The sequence below is a fragment of the Castor canadensis genome, chromosome 14 (genome assembly GCF_047511655.1).
Source record: "Castor canadensis chromosome 14, mCasCan1.hap1v2, whole genome shotgun sequence".
Taxonomy (NCBI): Eukaryota; Metazoa; Chordata; class Mammalia; order Rodentia; family Castoridae; genus Castor; species Castor canadensis.
Window position 1 is genome coordinate 95,420,603 of NC_133399.1, and position 21,550 is coordinate 95,442,152.

The 21,550-nt window shown below is 37.5% G+C and overlaps 1 protein-coding gene across 4 annotated transcripts in view; it reads right to left on the bottom strand.

The window, feature by feature from the left end:
* Klhl2 (kelch like family member 2) overlaps positions 1-21,550 on the bottom strand; it is a 96,846-nt gene that overhangs the window by 1,542 nt on the left and 73,754 nt on the right. For 3 of the 4 annotated variants that reach the window (XM_074055042.1, XM_074055040.1, XM_074055043.1), the window contains 9 exons: positions 21,304-21,413; positions 18,813-18,929; positions 17,117-17,266; positions 11,599-11,716; positions 9,739-9,936; positions 9,224-9,325; positions 7,444-7,572; positions 6,681-6,821; positions 753-896 (listed from right to left, as the gene is read on the bottom strand). In XM_074055042.1, the coding sequence (XP_073911143.1) occupies positions 753-896; positions 6,681-6,821; positions 7,444-7,572; positions 9,224-9,325; positions 9,739-9,936; positions 11,599-11,716; positions 17,117-17,266; positions 18,813-18,929; positions 21,304-21,413 (1,209 nt within the window). The remainder of the gene's footprint in view (positions 1-752; positions 897-6,680; positions 6,822-7,443; positions 7,573-9,223; positions 9,326-9,738; positions 9,937-11,598; positions 11,717-17,116; positions 17,267-18,812; positions 18,930-21,303; positions 21,414-21,550) is intronic. The other variant, XM_074055041.1, reaches the window with a different exon arrangement.

Consider the following 21,550-nt stretch of genomic DNA (forward strand, 5'->3'; position numbering starts at 1 on the left):
TTCATGTGAAAAGTTCACTTCATGTTGAGTCATGTTGTAGAGTCCTACTGTATGTAGTTCTTTATGAAGTGTTGTTTAGGAGGACATATAACAAGGATGGTTAGTAGAATAAACTTTTTCTGTGCTATTGAATCAACTGTGTTACAGAAACATTCTAATATTTAAAAATATCAGAATAACTAGTATACAATATATAGTTTTAAAGACTCACCATTATATACATTAAAAGCTATTATCATTTCTCTCACTAATAGAGTGGACCAAAAATTACATAATTTAACCAATGGGATACTTAAAGAAATATCACTCCACAGTTTTACTAGGACACTATCTCACGGAGCCTGGCCATGGGAAAAGTTGTGAGGTCACACTTCTTGGCCACCTGGGGAATTAAAGCCTTGCCATATAGTGAATTCCTCTCCATACAAATTTCAGTCAGATTAAAATTTATTATGTAATTCTGTACTGCAAAAACTTGGGCTTGTTACCATAAACAAATGCAGAATGGCAAATAATACTGGGGTTTGAACTCAAGGCATCACGCTTGCAAAGTAGGCATACTATTGCTTGAGCCACACCTCTAGTCCAACCTGCTTATTTCAGGACATGTGTAGTAACTGTAAATTATTTTAAGAATAAAATAAAATTTACTTTGAGAAAAAGACTTTCTTCTTAAAACAGGAAAACTTGTAAATCATAATGATGTGTTTTTTGTATTACAATAGCCGACTAAAAATTGAGACAATTATTACCTGCATAACTTCTCCCTGTGCTCATACAAGATGACACAACTGTCCACTTATCTGTCGTTGGGTTATAATATTCTACTGATGCCAAGTTACAGGAGCCGTCATCCCCTCCAACAACATATAACAGGCCATTAACTGCACAAACTCCTTTAAAAAGATCACACAGAGAGAAAACAACTATTTAAAACCTTTGGATGAACATGAACAACACTGCACATGTTTGGTGAGGTGATGCAGAGAGATTTCTTTCTTTGAAAGGCGGCAGGGAGAGAAGATGACAAAGATTCAGAGAGTTCCTTTTGCATGTTAGAGTCTAATTCCACTTCTAAGCCCTTACTGCATGCCTCTTGTTCAGTAGTCATTTTACGTATGCATTATTTCATTTAGTCTTACTTTATAGGCTCATCTTCATTTTAATTAAAAAATAGAAAGTTCAAGGACAAAATACTGCTAACTCTCCCAAAGTCAGCTTCTAAGGGAATCTTAAGAGGAAAATATATACCAATAGAAGGTAAAGATTATTCTTTTTGATTTTATACTGAATAGTTGGCTACTTAATTTCCTTTAAAAGAACAGTATTCCTTATCTGTTCACTAGAATAACTCATTTGTTTTTGCAAAAATCAATAACTATTAAAATTATTATCGCTACTTTTTTAATTTGCATATAACAGTTGTACAGGAGGGAATACTTTGTGACATTTATGTATGTGCTTACAATATATCTTAATTGGATTCACTCCCTCCATTGTTCTTTCTTATCCTCCCACCCCCGTTCTTAGAAGCATCTCAGTAAGTTTCACTGCTCTATCTTCATACACTAATGCAAAATACATCCACCATATTTACCTGTTAACCCTCCCCCATTCCACCTAACCACCCTCAGACAGAACCTGTTTTCCCTTCTGTCCTTATTTTAAGTGTATACTGATTGTTTAGAGGGGGTCCACCTTGGTATTTCAGACATGGATGCATCATGCTCTAATTAGATCAACCCCTCTATCACTTCTATCGCCCTGTTCCCCACAGTGCATTACACTATCCTATCCTCATACACAGATGCAATGTGTTTCAAACTCTCTATTATTCTCTTTTCCTATCCCACCTCCCTGTTGTCCCCTCAGACAGAACTACTGCAGTCATGTTCTGTGTGTAGATATATATAAGATCATGTATGTATTTGTGTGTACATTTAACTTATAGGTCTAGCTTACACATGAGGAAAAACATGTGACCCTTGTCTTTCTGAGCCTGATTTCACTTAACATGATGATCTCCTGTTCCATCCATTTACCTGTAAACGACTTCATTCTTCTTTATAGCTGAATAATACTTCATTTTGTATTATATACTACAGTTTTTTTAACCCAGTCGTCAGTTTGTGGGGCATCTGGGTTGTTTCTAAAGCTTGGCTATTGTAAATAATACTGCAATAAACATGGATGTACAAGTGGCTATTATATCCTGACTTACATTCCTTCAGTTAGACAGATGCCCAGGAGCGGTGTCTTTGGATCACATGGCAGTTCTATTTTTAGTTTTTGGGGGGACCTCCATACTGCTTTGAATAAGGTTACAGTAACTGACATTCCCACCAACAGCACAGAAGTGTTCCTCTCCCCCACCCCACATCCTCACCACCATATGCTGTTTGTGTTGATGATAGTCATTCTAACATTATAACAGGAGTGAGGTGGATCTCAATGTTGTGTTGATTTCTATTTCCTTTACAGCAAAGAATGTTGAGCATTTCTTCAAGTATTTTTTGGCCATTTGTACTTCTTTTGAGAACTGTCTGTTCAGTTCATGAGCCCATTCAATAGGTGGTTGGTTTTTGTAGGGTTTTTTGGGCGGGGGGAGGGCAGGCTCACTGTGTATTTTGGTAATTAATCCCTTGTCAGATATATAGCTGGCAAAGAATTTCTCCCATTCTGTAGCTGTCTCTTGACTCTGTTGACTGTGTCCTCTGCTATCAAGAAGCTTTTTAGTTTGATGCAGTCCCATTACCAGTCCTTTCCCTTAATGCCTGGCTACTGGAGTTCTAGTCAGGAAGTCATTACCTATGCCTATATGTTCTAGTGTTTTCCCTAGTATTTCCTACAGTAGGTGCAGTTTCAGACCTTACATTAAGATCCTTGACCCTGCTGGGCACTGGTGGCTCACCTCTGTCATCCTAGCTACTTAACAGGCAGAGATCAGGAGGATCTCGGTTCAAAGCCAGCCCTGGCAAATAGTTCCCAAGACCCTATCTTAAAAACCCCAACATAAACAAGAGCTGAAGCAGTGGCTCAAGTGGTAGAGCAGCTGCCTAGTGAGTGTGAGGCCCTGAGTACCTCCAAAAAAAAAAAAAAAAGATCCTTGATCCACTTTGAATTGATAAAGTAAGAGACTGGGATTTAGTTTCAGTCTTCTACGGGTAGATATCCAGTTTTTCCAGCACCATTTATTGAAGAGGCTGTTTTTTCTCCAACCCATGTTTTGGACTCCACCCAAGAAAGTTGGGACACTTCCCCATGCTAATAAATATCTATACAATTTTAATGGCTGCACAGTATACCATTTATACACTACAATTCACTTATTTCTCTTTTAACTAATGGATATTTAGTTATTTAAGGTTTTTGCCACTCATCAGTGATGGTGCAATAAAACAAGGATCCCTATGAATACTTTTTTGAGTACCTGAGCAATTATTTAATATAAATTTTTTGAAAGAAAATTGCTACATCAAAAGGTAAACACCTAGTTGAATGTGGTGGTACATGTCTGTAATCCCAACACTCAGGAGGCTGAAGCAGGAGGATCTTGAGTTTGAGGCCAGTCTGAGCTATACAGCAAGACCCTGTGTCTCATGATCCTCCTGGCTCAGATTTCTGAGTATTGGGATTATAGGTGTGTGCCACCACCAGCTTCTTTCCTCTACTCTTGATGTCATAAGTTACTATTTGAAATCTGAAAACTTTGAAATCTGACTTATAAGTTGCAAATTCTAATTTATATGATGTTCTCAGCTCTCCCTATTTATGATTGAACACATGTCCTTGCCAGCTGAGTCCTTGCTTCCAAATCTAGATGCTTAGATGAAGTCTTTATCCAAGGAAGGGCTGGACAAATATGAGAAGTTTGTTTCACACTGTAAGAAATATTATATATTGAGCTTATATAAAAATTAAAGAACATTCAGTCAGATTATATTGTATCTTATAGATTATATCAATTCTGTTATTTGCATAAAAAATAAATGTACTTGCTGGGCATCAGTGGTTCCACCCATAATCCAGCTACTCAGGAGGCATAGATCAGGAGGACTGAGGTTCAAAGTCAGCCCAGGCAAGTAACTCACAAGACCCTATCTTGAAAATACTCAATACAAAATAAGGGCTGGTGGAGTGGCTGTAGTGGTACGGTGCCAACCTAGCAAGCTTGAGGCATGACTTCAAACCTCAGTGCCACCAGAGAAACAAAATAAAAATAAATAAATAAAAATATACATGAAAAGGAAAAACTAAAGACTAAGCTTTCACATTTCCCTTTATTCCTGATGATTACAAAGAAATAAAGTTCAATTAATTTGCCCAAATCAAAGTATGGAAACAACTTTCAACAGACTTAGGACAAGTGTTTTTCCTAAATGCTACACTACCCCACAAAATTTTTCAAAAAGCAGGTTACTGGTAGTTCTCGGTATACTAATTGTCTTCTCATTCTTCTTGTTAAAACAAATATGCTACTTTGATTTGAAAACAACAAACATAGAAAACATAAGACTATTCCAATCTTTAGGAAAATAATGAGAGCTCAAGTTGTCAGTAAGTTTCCTAATTATGAGTCATACGCACATATCACTATGGGTTTTTTTTTTTTGTGTGTGTGATGTTGGAGACTGAACCTAAGACCTTACATATTACTCAAATGCTCTAGCACTGAGCTACATCCCCAGGCCCTTGCTGTGGTTTTTCTAATTCAGTATATACTGAGTCAAGCACTTATTCCACTAATGCCCAGATTAGTGGGTCTTACTAGGGTTCTAGATCATCTCTTGCTGAGAGCTTTTGGCAACTCATCAAATACAACTGACTGCTAAAATACAAGGTCAAATAGTTAATGATAAATTCTGCTCTTCTGTTCATAGTCCTTGCAGTCCCAGGTAGTTAGTGTTCCTGAGTAGTGACATCTATAAATAAAAAATAAGGGCATTTGAGGAGGGGAGGGTTCATCTTGCAACATAACCCATTGGTGTACGGTGAGTTTCAGAATCATCAGGAACTTATTTTAGACTACAGAAAGTGGCATGAAGATAATGGTGTTTTGAAGACTAGCATTTCCCAAAGTGTCATCAAGCTACCCTAACTCTATTTTCCGTGGATCCTTAAGTATGGCAATATGCCACACACCTATGTTTTGGTCAACCATGGACCACACATATAGTAGTTATTTCATAAGACTATAATGGAACTGAAAAATTCCAGCAGCCAACCTAACATCATAGCTCAACTCACTATTAATGTGTCTATGGTACATAAACATATTATACTACCAGTTGTGTAAAAATACAGCACAATTATGTACACTACAGAATCCTTGACATTAAACAATGTTACTGCTTTATATACTTTTTGTACTATACTTTGTACAGTTACTTTACAACGTAGGTGTACCCCTTCTACTGATAGAAGAAAAGCTTACTGTAAAACCTTGTGTCATGTTCTGCAGGCTCTTGTGTTTACTGTGTTCTTTATTGCGTCAACAGGCTACCTGGAATGAAGGACTTGTAACATTTCAGGTTTGTGCAAGTACACTCTGTGATGTTTCACAATGACAAAAATTACCTGGTGATGAACTATCAAAACATGTCCCTGTCGTTAATTTAGACACATGACTGGTTCTCTAATCTTGAACACATCCATGTTCTTAAAATTTGTTGTTGTAGTTGGTCAACATTTCCATTTTGTGGAAATCTTGAACAGCATTAAACTGAGTTACCTCTTCAGGCTTCCCCTCCAGATTCAGATCATCAACGAGCCTTTTAACTTGGTGTAAATATTTACTCAACTAAACAAATTCCCTGAGAACTGAACTCTAGTATGTAATGTGTGGTAGGTACTCAAAAATGTTTGTGGACAGTGGAGTACATCAGTAATCCCAGCAAATCAGGAGGGGAAGACTGAAGGATCATGGTTTAAGGTCAACCTGGGCAAAGGTACTGAGATCTTATGTCAAAAACAGGCAGGCATGCTGGAGCACACATATAATCCAGCTACTTAGGCAGCACAGGTAAGAAGATCAAGGTCGGAGGCCAACTCAGGCAAAAGCACAAAACTTACTTTGAGAAAACAAAATAAAAGCAAAAGAATAAGGGGTGTGGTTCAAGTAGTAGAGCACTGGAGTGCAAAGCCCTGAGTTCAATTCTGTTACTGCCAAAAAAAAATTTGTAGTAAAAATTCAATCATCAAATAAGGAGGGTGGTACCCTGGTCAACTCATCTCTATGCTCATCACCAAAAAGTGGCTATTAGTAGAAATTGTAAGTTAACTAAAATATTCTGCAACATACTTACATTCCATATAGTATGTTAGGCATTCAGTTTGTTTTTGTTTGTCTGACTGATTGATTGATGCTACCGATCAAACTCAGAGCCTTATTCATGGCATGCAAGCACTCTATCACTGAACTACATCCCCAGCCCTAGGCATTTACTTGATAGATTTCTTATACAAGTTTCTACTTCAAAGACCTCAAAGTCAGGGAGCCCAGATGAACAAAAGAACAATGGAAATAGTAAAACATCTTTAAAAATTCAATACAGGGCTTGGGGCATGGCTCAAGTGGTAGAGCACCTGCCTAACGAGCACAAGGCCCTGAGTTCAAATCTCAGTACTGCAAAAAAAAAAAAAATCCATGTAAGTTTTACAATCTTAGGCTGGACAGATACCTGCATTTCTTCTGCACATGTTCATATCTGCAACCTGTCTCCATGTGTTGGAGGTGGGATCATAAACTTCAACGCTTTTCCGTACTAAAGGGCCGTCATGACCTCCTACAGCATATAATAAGTTGTTTAACACACCAACACCTATAAAACACAACCAACCAAACTACAGTAGTGCAAAAGGGACAACACATTTGTAACACACTAGGGGTTACTCAAATGTAACTAAAATTTAGAAAATTATAATAAAAGTAATCAACATTAAAGCATACAATTTAATAAATGGAAATGAACTCACAAGAATCTCAGTTAAGAACTATTATTCTAAAAAAAGGCAAGTCAGGCAGAATAAAAACAATATGTAGGAGAAAAGAGGGTGAAAGTTATTTAATATAATCCTTTTGAAAACAGCTTCCATAAGAAATCAGTACCACAGAACATACAATTTATAGGACATGGATGTAAAGTCTTAATTATTAAACGAGTTCCCAAAGAAGCATTAAAAACAAAAAACTAAAAGAAATGAAAACAACACTGTATAACTGAAACAGGCCTTTTACTATAACACTTAGAAATTAACTTTTGCTTTGTAGTAGTGCACAGAAGTGCCACCTACCACTACTTGCACAATTAAATGACATTTAGTAGTGACACTACTGCCAGCATATATTCTCAGATAACTTACAGATGCTGATGAATCATTTCACCTGTTTAATGATTTTCCATCATTTTCAGGCTTCAACTGCTAACTGGGGTTCACGTTTACCTGCTCCACTCCGCCTGGTGCTCATTTCTGCTATGTAGGTCCACTCGTTTGCTGTAGCATTATAGCATTCTACCGTGCTAAGACACTGCCGTGAAGCTCCGTCATAGCCCCCCACAGCATAAAGCAAGCCTAAACATGGAATCACAAAAAAAGCCAAATTTTTTAAAAGCCTATTTTTTTAGTCTATATAGTCTTTTCAAAACTGTACTTCCTCCACAATAGCAGAGTTTCCCCTTAAAGTGTTACTGACTTTTTATAAAATACATTAAGTTCTTGCCTAATGGTGACGGGTGGACTGGTCAGATCACATGAAGACCTGAAGGGTATATACGATGATGCTAATTTTACATTTTCATCAGAAATCTGGCAGGGTACAAGAAGTATACTCACTATTTCTTTAGATAACACTAATTCATACGTGAATAACAGCGTAAAAAACAAATATCCAAGTTATCTTAAGTAAACCGGAGGGAAAAAGCTAAATTGAAAGTTAGTATCAGAGGTCTGGGGGCATGACTCAAGTGGCAGAGCATCTGCCTGGCAAGCGCAAAGCCCTGAGTTCAAACCCCAGCACAACCAAAAGTGAAAAAAAATTATCAGAATGTAGTAGAATGAAATATTATCTAGCACAAAAAGCAATAAAGCTACATCATGGATGACAATGAAAATGTTATACTGAGAGAAACAGTCACAAGTATCACATACTGTGTGATTCCATTTATATGAAGTGTCCAGAGAGAGAAATCTGTACAGTGACAGAAAGTAAATTAGTGGTTGTTGAGGGCAGGAGAGAATAGGGGAAACAGCTTTTTGGGGTGTAATAATAATGCTCTAAAATGAATTGTGATAAAATGTACACAGAATTATATGACTTAAATGGGTGAATTATATGGCATTTGAGTATATCCTCAATAAAGCTGTTTTGTGTTTTCAAATACAAAGAATTATACTCAGTGAGGAAAGAATGGAACCTACCAATTTGCATAAGCCAGTATTAAAAACAAAAGACAAAAAATAAAATACACCAAAGAACAATACTAGCCAGGTACCTGTGGCTCACACCTATACTACTAGCTACTTGGGAGGCTGAGATCAGGAGGATCAAGGTTGAAGGCCAGCCCAGGCAAGAAAAAATTTGTGACACTCCATCTCAATGGAAAAAAGGTTGGGCATGGTGGCATAAAATAGGAGGATCCTATTGTACCCAAGCCAGCCTGGGTAAAAAAGTGAGACTCTAGCTCCAAAATAACCAGAGCAAAACAGGCCAAAGGCATGGCTCAAGTGGTAGCAAAAAAAACAAAAACAAAACAAAACAAAACAAAAAAACCTGTTAGGGAACAAAGTAAAATAAATAACTATAGCAATCCTTTTCTTAAATGTTAAACAGTCCTTCTCTGGATGCAAAATTTTGCCTGTATGTCACCTGATTGGGTTTCCCCAACAACTACATTAAGAGCAGCTGACAGGGAAGACTTGTCCAGCACGCATGAAGCCCTAGGTTCAATCCCCAGAACCAAAAAAAAAAAAAAAAATCACTTGATAATCTTAGATAGCAGATACATGCACAGAGAGGGAGAAGGAAGAGGACACAGAGAGAAAAAAGGGCCTTATACAGGTTATTAATTTATAGAGACAAGAAGGTAATTAAGAATTTATAGTAATTCTTATTTTTCCTTTGTAAATGATGATTTGCTTGCCCATTAAGTAAGCATTTAGATTACTGAAGAACTAGTCTCCTCGTCAAGCAGCCAGTGTACCTGGAGAATACTGGGGTACCTACCTCCCACAACACCCACGCCAACACTGCTCCTCCTCGTGTTCATGGGAGCAACATGAAACCACTCATTAGACTTGATGTTATATGCTTCCACAGACGATAAGCCTGCAAAAAAGCACAATGCCCTTCATTTCCTCCTCTACAAAAGCCCATTGTTCTTTTATATAAACACCATTAAGGAAAAATCTCTCAGGTATTTTACAGTGGGCTAAAATTCAAAGGAAATGGTGGAATACAAGCACGTTAATTACAGGATAAATAGGAGCAGTTTCTGTTCCAGAGGCTCCCACCCAAACTCCTGTCACTTACATGATATTTCAACTTGGTAAGGTGACACAATGATACATAAGAAACAAAATTTATATGTAGATCATTTCAAGAACTTCTTCATGCAATTTTAAAACACCTTTAAAATACCTGTTAAGGCACTCAAATGTGCCCTAATTTTGCCATGCTATGTCCAAACACGTGGTTACTATATTGTAACAGCAATGTAGAAAGGATAAGAAGCAAACTACCTGTGCTGCCATCAAAGCCCCCTACTGCATACAACAGTCCATTTAGCACAGCAGCCCCCAAAGTGCTTCTCCGGTCTCGCATGTTAGCAACGCTGCTCCACTGGTCTTTCACAGGGTCGTAAGAATCGACCGTGCGAACTCTTAATGAGCCATTAAAGCCACCAACAGCAAAAACAAGTCCAGCCATATACACCATCCCTGGAAAAAAAAAATGCAGCTTTTGATGACAACTATACAACCTGACTACTACCACAACTGAAGACTGCTTTCCCATAAGTCTGTAGCTGTTAAAGACCATGTAACTCTTAGGAGAGTCCTAGCTGAATAGGTCCTCAAACCGCTGTTCATTTGCAAGGATATCTAATCACAAGTGAACAATGGAGTGGCCAAAGTGGTAGAGTGCTGGCCTAGTAAGCATGAGGCCCTAAGTTCAAAGACCAGTGCTGACAAAAAAAAGAAAAAAAAGCGCACAATGATGTGTGTGTAAGTTCACTGAGGCACTGTTTATAGTAACATAAGATTAAAAATAGTTTTAATGTTTAATTAAAAATTTGTTGCCCTTAACACAGAGAAACTAAAGCAGATACCTTAAAAGCAACTGAAGCCAATAGGAAAAGGGGACCAGAAACTAGAGAAAAGGTTAGATCAAAAAGAATTAACCTAGAAGGTAACACACACACACAGGAAATTAATGTGAGTCAACTCTCTGTATAGCTATCCTTATCTCAACCAGCAAAAACCCTTGTCCCTTCCTATTATTGCTTATACTCTCTCTTCAACAAAATTAGAGATAAGGGCAAAATAGTTTATGCTGGGTATTGAGGGGGTGGTGGGGAGAGGGAGGGGGTGGAGTGGGTGGTAAGGGAGGGGGTGGGGGCAGGGGGAAGAAATGACCCAAGCCTTGTATGCACATATGAATAATAAAACAAAACAAAACAAAAAACTAGTAGGGCTGAGGTGTGGTGCAAGAGGTAGAGAGCATCTGCCTCACAGGCTAGAAGCCCTGAGTTCAAACCCCAATATCTCTGTCAAAAACAAAAACAAAAAAACCTCATGACCTGGGGGTGTAGCTTAGTGGAAGAGTGCCCAGCCAGCAGGTGTAAGGTCCTACAACTCAAAAGCAAAAATGAGTAAAATTATACTACATCTAAACCCAAATAAGATACTAGCCAACGCTGTGTGTGGGCTGCGGGGGGAGGGGTTGAATCCAGGGCCTCACACATGCTAGGCAAGCATTCCCTCATTGAATTAAACCCTGAGCCCTACACAACTCTTCAAGAATGAAGTAACTCTAGGTATGCTGACCTGAAACAATCTCCAAGATGTTTACTGTGGACGTGCTACCATTGTACAAATGTTCTGTTATGTTTAGAATTCATTTCACTATGGGAGACAGAAATTATGGAACCACGTTTAAGTCCCAGGAAGGATTCTCAACATTTACAGTGGCTTCTTCTGATGCTGTTTTGCCTAAATAAGATCTATTCCAACAAATGTCTGTGAAACAGATGCCTGGATGAGGACAATGTGGTCTTATAGTTGAGTCAGACATCTCCTAGAACGAAAGGGTCCCAAGCTAAACAATGCCCCTCTCAACACTTCATCAAGGTACCCAAGAAAATGTTCAGCAGATTGCCAACTCCTGCTTACACTAGAGGATCAGGACATATAGGGGAAGACACAGCAGCTGTTCCTATTAATGTCTTAATGTGAGCTGTATGAGGCCTCTCTGAATCACTTTAAACACAGCTATTTCAGTGGAAGCTTTTCTAATAAGACACTTTCAAATAAACTAAGACCAGAAAGAGACACTCTCAAAGATCCAGCAGTAGAGAACTGGCCATGATGCATCATGCTTACCTGCCCTGCACCTCCTGGAAGGCAATTCTGCCACTTGGTGCCACCGTTCTTCTTTAAAGTCATAGCATTCCACACTTCGGATGGCCTTTGGTGCCTGGCCCCCAACCACCACCATCAACTGGAAGGGCAGAAATGTAAGTGCTGGAGCGAAAAATCTATTCAGAGATTTATAATGTCCTACAAAGACATTGGTGTGGGGAGTCTTAGGATGAAGATGTAGGGTAGGATGGGGGAAACAATCACCTAAACAAAATGTAATAAACATCAACAAGGGGAGGGGTAATGACACGTTATAGAAGTACGATTCTATAATCTAGCACATTTAGTCAAAAATAAGGATTTCAGAAACTATAAAGTTTCTGATCCTTTAAGCAAAAGCTGTATTTAAGCCAAAAACAGCAGGCAGTCAGCACTGGCAAGGCTGCAGTGTGTCAGGCTTGCTAAAAACCAGATTCTGGCTTTGCAATGAATGACCAGGGATTAGATCTTCACAGTCTAGAATAGGCAGAAATTAAATTTATGTTATTAGGTAGGTGAGGTGAAAAGGATAGTAAGGTATTAAAGGAAACATGGAAAGCAGGGGTATCATAAAAGGGGGAACAACTGAACTGGAGTTGACAGCACAGATTCCTAGATCTCGAGGACAGAGATGCCCCCGCCATGCCCTTCAAATAAAACAACCAAAAGGACAAATAATGGAGATTCTAGAAAACGTAATGAACAAATGCACTCCTGAAAATAAATCAGGTCTACACGTTTCCTTAATTCAGTCCAGTAACTATGCTAGCTAGTTATTATACACAAGAAATTAACATGGTCTCTACCCACCAAGAGTTTATAGATCTCACTAAGAAAACAAGTCCCATGAAGTAATTAAAGAATAAACAATTATATATGATTAATATAACATTAATTGCTACCGCTGATCAGAAAATGAAAAGCTGCTATAATTCAGTGAAAATTTCTACAGGGGGTGGAACTACAGGGCCTTGAGACTTGGATGGAATTTAGAAGCCAGTGTGTTTGTCTTCTTCTGAGTATACAGCTGTCAAATCAGAAAAAGCATCATGATTGTGTCTTCCATGGAAAACTGTAAAGAACAGCAAGGAGAAAAGATGAGATGATGCCAGGTGCTGGTGACTCATGCCTGTAATCCTCATTACTTGGGAGGCTGAGATCAAGAGGATCACGTTCAAGGCCAGTCCAGGCAAATAGTTTGCAAGACCCTGCCTCCAAAATAACCATAGAAAAATAGACTGCAGGTGTGGCTCAAGCCATAGAGCGTCTGCTTTGCAAAAAAAAGATGATAGGAACGACAAGATATTTAAAAAGAAAATTAAAACAAACAGAATATGGAGTAACTCATAAACACAAATAGGGTTTGCAATCTTCACTGAGCAATGACCTATCTGTAGTTAGATTACAAAAAGACAGAAACACAGAAAATATCACTGCTGAATCAGAGAAAATCCCAAGCCTCCACAAAGATACCTATGTTAATTATTTAGTAACTACAGAGCAGAAAGAAATCTTAAAGGTCCAAAAGAAAACTGAACAGACCAAACATACAATTTATTTCAGGTATGTCATTTTTCTACTGCTAAATTCAAATAAATAAAAGGAAGAATTAATAAAGAAAATCCACAATAATAACTTCACCTTCTATCACCAAAAGAAAAACACAGGAGGAGCAAGGTTGTTTAAACCACAGAACTAGAATTCACATCAAGATCAGTCTTACATTTACAGATCTAAGTTCAAAACTTAGATCTAACATTAGATCTAAGTTAGATCTTACATTTACAGATCTAAGTTCAAAACTTAGTGTAACTTGAAGTTACACTATATCAAAAGTCTTAAATACTGTATCTGACAAAGATCAATTTTTAAAACTTGCAGAAAAGAATACATTTTTTTGAATCCTTGAGAGACAATACTGATTTACAGATTTTATGATAATCTGAAATTCTGCATCTCATGATTTCCAGGCAACAGTCTGCACATCAAAAGGAAGAAGGAAGAGAAAATATGGTTACTACAGAACAGTAACAGTTGTTCTTTACTAAACCAAGAAAAGCAGGGTGTATGGGACTGGGGACTCCAGCAATGAGATGTACAATGGGAGGGCAGGAGAGCAGGGTCAAAGATGAAGAAATTGCTAACAACTAGTGTTGCAATCAGCAAGGAGTTGCTAAATGCTGACACCCACTTATCTGTGAGGCACCCGATCTCACTTGAGAAACTCCACACTGCCTACGCTTAAAAGCATAAAAAAGGAAAAAGAAAAAGGGAAGATCTTTATGTAGGGAAAATAAATGTAACACTGGAAGAATGCAAGGCATAGAGTCAGGTGAATTCAAGTAACCCTTCTGAAATGTATGCCAATTAAACTTTGTTCTTTTTATTTTCTTCACCTAGTCAACATTAATTTAAAATGTCTCCTGGAAAAAAAAATCAAGTTTCATAATCTTTTAACTGGAAATTTCAACAGACACATTGGGGAAAATGCAAATTTTATATATATCTCCAGAAACAAGACACCATTGCAAAAACTATAAATTCCAAAGAGAAAAAAGGATGTACAGCAGCAAAACATATGCATTTGTTCATTATGATGTCCAAATGCCATACACAATCCTAATAATGCTTACTGAATGAATGCAAAACTAATGTTTGAGTTGTAAAGCAATCATACATTCAATTAGGGTAAGTTCACAAAATGAGAATGTAACATTAAAAGGACAAAGTCACTGTTGTGTTAGAAATATCAGAGCTTTATGGTAATTTTCTCAGCACTACTATTGCACTTTGTTTGATTTATCATGATTACAATAAGATGCATCATTGCTATGAAATATACATGCACAAAAAATTAATCTCTGCTTCATTCTTATTTGCTTAGAATTAATCCTGTGTACAGCCACTCTAAAATGATAAAATGGTGCTATTGAGAAGCTTCCAACACAAGCACCTTTTAAGAAGGTGTGCTTCAAGTGGTAGAGTGCCTGACTAGGAAGTGTGAAGCCCTAAGTTCATACCCCAGTATCACAAAAAAAAAAAAAACCAAACCAAACCAAAACCTAAAAACAAAAAACCCTACAATGTGTAAGTGTGGATTTATAAACATTGAGGAAGGGATGTTACAAGTAGAACAGGCAAAGTCACACTCAGTATTGCTCACTGATGTCCACTATACCTGCTGCATCTCCTCCTGAGCCAGTTTGAGAGAGCAGAATAAAAGAGAAGCTCCGTGGAGCTTCACACAAGTGCAGCACAGTGGAAGGGCAAAGTCACAGCAAAGAAACCAGAACAATGTAACTAACGGGTGGCCACAACTTAACAAAAGAGAAAATGAAATACTTGATAGACTTTTATCAAGAGCTCTTCAGGTTTGCAAGTGACATGCTTATTTTGGACATCAGAAGTGAATTCATTTTCACTCTAAATGTCTCTCTGCCACATAGCTAAGGATGTCCAAAGAGGAACTGGTGGAGTGGCTCAATGCCTAGCAAGTGTGAAGTCCTGAGTTCAAACACCAGTACTGCTGAGAAAGAAAGAAAAGATGCCAAAAGAGGGAGTATACAAGTTGAGAAGAGAAGAAATAAAGTAGAAGGAAGCTTGAAAGACTGGCATGACATAAAAGGTAGCTCTAGATGTATGGCCAAGACTCGAACACTTTCTCTAAACTGATTTTTTTTTGTAAGAACAAAAACTGATACCAAATAATATGAATGAATATGAAATAATGAAGGTTTATAAAAATGACTACTTATTAAAAAAAAAAAAGCAGGTAAAGGGGTATTTGGAAAATGTGAACACTCAAAATCAGCAGACCCAGAAGGCATGCACACTAAGGTGTTAGGGAACTAGCGAGTGTAGCTAGTGTACTTACTGAGCCACTTACAATTATGTTTGAAAAATCTTGGAGAACTGAGGAGAGATCAGAAAATTTAAAAAAGGCAAATACTAATTTTCAAAACAGGATAGAAAGTGAATGCCTTGTAAACACCTTTTGTTAAGTGATAAAAATTCTCAGTAAAAATTCAGAATATTCTGGAAATATTATCAGAATTTCTAGGGACCTATAAAATGAGGAGTAACACAGAGAAGGACAAAAAAGTCATGCCAAATTTGAATCCATTTAATCTCATCAAATATTATGCCAAATTACTTGTTTTTGGATTAGATAATAAACATAATCATACAGATTAAAACTTTCTACAAATGGATTACGTCATCAGGTAGATATTTCTAATAAGGTATCACCAGGGAGAGTGATGAGATCCATTTTATTTAGGGTTTTTGTTTGTTTGTGACAGGGTCTTGCTCTGTAACCCAGGCTGGTGAGGGACTCGAGATCCTCTTGCTCTAGCCTTCAAGTGCTTGGGAATTACAGGTGTGTACCACTGTACCCATCTTGTGATCTATTTAATTTTTCCCCCTTACCCTCGTGATCAATTTTAAATTAAAATATTTACTAATGATCTAGAAAAGTAAATAACACAATGGAAAAACCTGCAGTTAGCTCTAAATTGGGAACTGACATCAACAATGGGCAAAACAACATCAATTTAAATATGAAGCAATTAAAAATGTGGACTCCAAAAATAAAACAGTAAATAAGAGCATTAAAGTGAATGGATTTACAAGACATAATTCAGTGGAAGGGAAAGAACAACAACTAAAGATGATAAATGATAAAAGATTCTTGTTTCTTACTCTAGCACTGCTCTAAACACATGAGTTACAAATAAATACATAAATAAAAGCATAATACTATGGATAATTCTGGTCAAACTATATACAAAACAGTGTTTCAAGTGTTGGTTTTTTAGTACTGTAAAGCTGCAAACAGAATAGAAAGAATTGCAAACAGACAGACAGAAATGAGGGGCTATTATGGAATGAAAATCAATTGGTAAAACACAAATGGCCACAACTAAAAAGATGGAGCTGTAATGAACTTTTGCACAGGAAAATGTACACACTGGAGATTTGGGAAGATACATGGGAAATCTAAGTTGAAATGGCTACCTATGAAGTGTGAGGAACCATCAAATAGTGCACAACAAGGAACAGAATGTGGAGGAACTGCAGACACTGCTTTACCATCCTTAGATGTGGTAGGTAATCCTGCAACACTACCAGCTTTTTGGTTATGTAGCCACCTCATTTACAAACAATCTTTCTGCCTAGCCTTCTTTCCCTCGCTGACGACAGCTAGCACTTTCTACTATAAGTGTAGTGAGTAAAACTCAGAAGGGACAAAAGTCAGTTGTCTTCCATGCCAGAAAAAGTGACATCATATAATTTATAAACATTAAATGAGCCAAACAATCCCACACTTAACATGTAAAATCGAGTGATTAAATCATGGACTCTAGGATGCATTCTTAGCCACATTTTTTCTTGCAGGGAAACTGAAATAATAAAGCGTGGAAATCCAGATGATCAAAATTATCAGCAGCTCACTAAGGCCTGCAGACGAGGCAGTAACAAGTACAAACAACGAGCCTACTTTGGGAAGGTTCATGGGTGTCCTCAGACGGGTTCGAACGCTCTTCATTAAGATCCGCTGCTCTGTCGGAAGCAAGTGATACTTCATAGCTTCGATAAGGTAATCTTTGCAAGCACTGCTGTTCTTCACCAACACTTCCTCCTCAACCCTCTGTAGGATGAAAGCAGACACATCCCATGAGCTATTTCATGATAAAACTGCCAAAAAACAAAAATGAAGAGGAGGGGAAAAAGCAGTAACTAGTCTCTTTAGATCAGTTTACTTCTGCTCAAGTGTCTGGCCTACAGAGAAAAATTATGCAAGAACAAAGAGAAAATATGTAATGAAAATTATACAGCTCAGTGTCACCTATAGTAAACGATGGACTCTTAAAATACCACTATATTCACCTGTTTCTTATCTTTACACAGCAAGTCAGATAGTTTTTTTTTTTTTAAAAAAAAAACTCAGATAATGAGTTCTTCAAATGGGTTCAGCAATACTAACAAATTAACGATACTTTTTTAAACCTAACAGGGCAAATAAAATATATGAAAAAAGAGATTCAAAATATTTCATTTTCATTTTCTTATTAGTTCTTTTTTGGAGATACTGGGGTTTGAACTAAGACCCTCACACTTTCTAAGTAGGTGCTCTACCACTTGAGCCATGTCTCCAACCCTTTTGCTTTAGTTATTTTTCAGGTAGGGTCTCAGGTTTTTTGCCCTGGCCAGCCTGGATGGAGATCCTTCTATTTATGCCTTCCTCATAGCTGGGATGACAGGCACATACTATATAACATGAAGGACATGCTAAGCTTTTTTTGTTGAGAAGGGGGTCTCACTAACTTTGTGCCCAGGCTAGCTTTGAACTGCAATCCTTCCAATGTCCGCCTACCAAGTACCTAGGATTACAAGTAAAAGCCACTGCCTAGCATCAAAAATAAGGGGGGGGGGGGGGGCGTAGTACTAGAGTTTGAATTCAGAGCCTTGTACTTGCTAAGCAGGCACTCTACCATTTGAGCCATGCCCCAGCTCTCAAAATACTTAAAACCAATGTTCCTAAATCATAAACTAATTTTGTCCTGGCTATCCCTGACCTCAAATGCAAGACAGGATATTTTTGTTCTTTTTTTAAAACATTAAATAATGAGACTTCGAGAAGTCCTAAAATGCTCAGATCCAATCTTTTAATAAATAAATGTTTCTTTAGATGGTTTCATTTATAAAAAAATAATGCTGAAACATTGGTAGATGGATATTAATTTAAAAAATAATAAATTTAAAATACTTTAGGGACTAGGAAGAATAATTTGCTCCTATTTATTCCAAATCACCTGTTTTCCTTCAGCTTAGAAATAAAAAAACCACATACATGTCACTGTGAAATTATGAAATAGAATTAAATAGTATTTGGGACATCTCTTAAAATTCTATTCCTGCTGGGGAATCCAAAGAAAAAGCAAAGAAGATGTAAAGTAGAAAACCGAGCCACAGGCACATTATTCACAGGTCTATAAATGACCACCAACACTACCCTAGACAAGGTCCAGTTCTTGCTTACCCAAACATTTCTAAGAATGGGGAACAGCATGAGAGGGAGCAGCTTCAAAGATGGCAGGTACCTTTACCATCCTCTTCCCTGCACATTGGGGACCTGTATACTGCAGCTCTGATCACTGTCAGCCCAGACGTTCATGTTTTGCTTATACAATTACCTGAACTAAATACTCTCGAGGAAGCAAAGGTAACCGGACATGTTCCATCAGCCGAGCCATAAACTCCTGCCTCACATCCTTGTCATGGTTCACCCAAGCTATTACTGCTTCAAATACCTTGCAGAAAACATGAGGAAAGGAAAAATAAGCACTATATTATGCACCAAGACATCGGGATAAAACAGGTAAAGACTACATTCTAGTCACAACTCCTGCTAAGACATTCAAGTTTAATCCATGGCTCAAAGTTTTTCAAAATGCTGATTTGCAACATACAAAACCATTCAATCTATTTCTTTTCTTTTTTTTTTAAACATGGAATCTAGTAGGTACTTTCATTTGGTATTTACTAAGCATTTTACCAGATACTTTATCTAGTCTTACTGAACAAGAGAAGTAGCTGTGGTGATGTGATGACACGTGATCTATTTTGCTATCAGCTTTCCAACCTGAATGTAATTCTACTTACATAGATTTGAGTCTCAAGGCCCTTTTGAACAAAACACCTGAAATAAAGCCAGCTTATATTCTGGAATGAAAATCATGTACCCTTATAAATAACTCATTTTAAAACTTTTTACTAAGCAGCAAGAACATTATTACTTACAATATATTTCCGTGAAAAAGCTAATAAACACTATGTAGGCAATGTTCTTCTATATAATTTCCTCTCAGACTGATGAATATATTACCTGATAATCTTTAAAAGGTTGTAAAAAAAATGTATGACAGTATGCAAATAGATTCCTGGAAGCAAAAATAGGTTATTTTGATGTAGTAATAGAGCAAGAAACTAAAAATAGTGCACAGTATAATTAACATCCTTCTTTAATTCATCCTGTCAATAAGTACTTAAGTACTTTCATGTGGCAGGTGTTAGAGATAAAGAAAGTGAACAAGACCGTCTGCATCCTGCTGACTCTCTCTCGTGTTCCTCAGTTCTGTTTTCTCCCCACCCTGCTTCTACCATCCTGCATCACATCCTTTTGCCCAATGACATGACTTCAACAGCCCCACTTTTGGCTCCTTCTGCTCACCACCACCATGAACGCTAGTCTCCAAAGCTGAATCACCTATATATGATTCTGACTGCAGATCCTCCAATGCAAGTCATATCCTCTTCCTTAAAACACTTATGATGCCACCTTCTCATTTCATCTCCTACCACTCTCCCAAACACATTTTAAACCCCTATTGCACTTGAACAACTTGAATGCTAGTATTCTCTGACACCTCTTTGTATATTCTTTGTATATTCTGTTCTCTCCCTCTCTCAGGAGTGTTCTTCCCATTCCCACTCACCCTTCTTCTCCTGCACACTCAAACTTTTGTTTGTTTGTTTGTTTTGGTGGTTCTGGAGTTGAAGGCAGGACCTTGTGTATGCTAGCCAAGCATTTTACCACAGAGCTACATCACCCACTCAAACTCACTTTTAAAGCTCAGATCACACACCCAAACCAAGCTGAACTGCCTTCCGCACATGTACTCCCAGGAAAGTCAAAATGCTCCTACGATATCCTTGATTGTGCTCTGTAATCATTTATTCATGGCACTGTTTACCCCACCAGTCCGTAAGGAAAGGCTATTTTGTAAATTTCATATCTAGGACCCCCAAACAGTCTCTGGTACACAGCAGGCACTCAATACATATCTATTAAATGTAAACAGACATCATTCTCCATACTTCTAAAGTACTAAGATTACAATCTCATAGTTTTTGCATATTTTCTTAAATTGTAAATCTAGAGTGAATATGTCCTCTTATCCAGGTGGGATGACTGTCCTGAGAGATAAGTTTATATAACTTGAAATGCAAACTACACAAAAGAAAAACTTAGGTTTAATTTCCTTTAAGCACAATGTTTTCACAGGCTTTTGTGACCCAATTCTCTTGTGCTAAAAGAAGAAAAAACAAACAAAAAAAACAGCCCACCAAGAGAAGCTTCTTTCTCCAACAATATGAAAGGTTCTGAAGGATGATAAAGAAAACCTGGAATGTAAAGAGACAAAGGGCTACATCCAGAAGAAGCAGCTGCACGGATGGAGGGAGGGAGGGAGAGATGGAGGACACATGGAGGTTATATGTCACAGGAAACCAACCTGAAGGAAGACAACCAAGGACATTCAGTCTAGAACGAATGAAACCCTGCCACTCTGGGAAACTTCTTTCAACTCATAATTTTGGATTACAATTTTTACAGGTATATAGCTGTAGAAAGAAATCCATTTCCCAAAAGGTATTTGTTTCTGATAGCTTCATGTGTGCAAGTTATCGCTATGGAAGTCAAGAACAAAACTAGCGTGTACTGGTTGTGAAATCTACAGAGAAGTGAATTTAAACAATCAACAAGTGAACCAGCTGAGTTTCTCATCTTCCAGATCAAAGATCACTGGCTATCACTACTCACATTGGCTGACAGATTTATGAAATAAACTGAAATAGAGAAACACACTTTGTCACTGTTTACTGGGAAAAGAAAAATGTACATACCTTCTCTTCAGAGGAAATGGTAAGTTTGTCACTTGAGATTAAGCTGCACACTTGTTCAATGCCAAGGTTGAGAAATTCTTCACTAAGTACGACATCTGCAAAGTGTTGCTCTGTTTGGGAATTAAGAAGAAAAGTCATTCTACCAACATCCCAGTATTACAGTTTCAAACTGCTTAAAAAGAAATGCTTCTTTTCTTTCCTTTTTGTTTTTCTGGAATTTTTTGTTGTTGTTGTTTGTTTTTAAGAT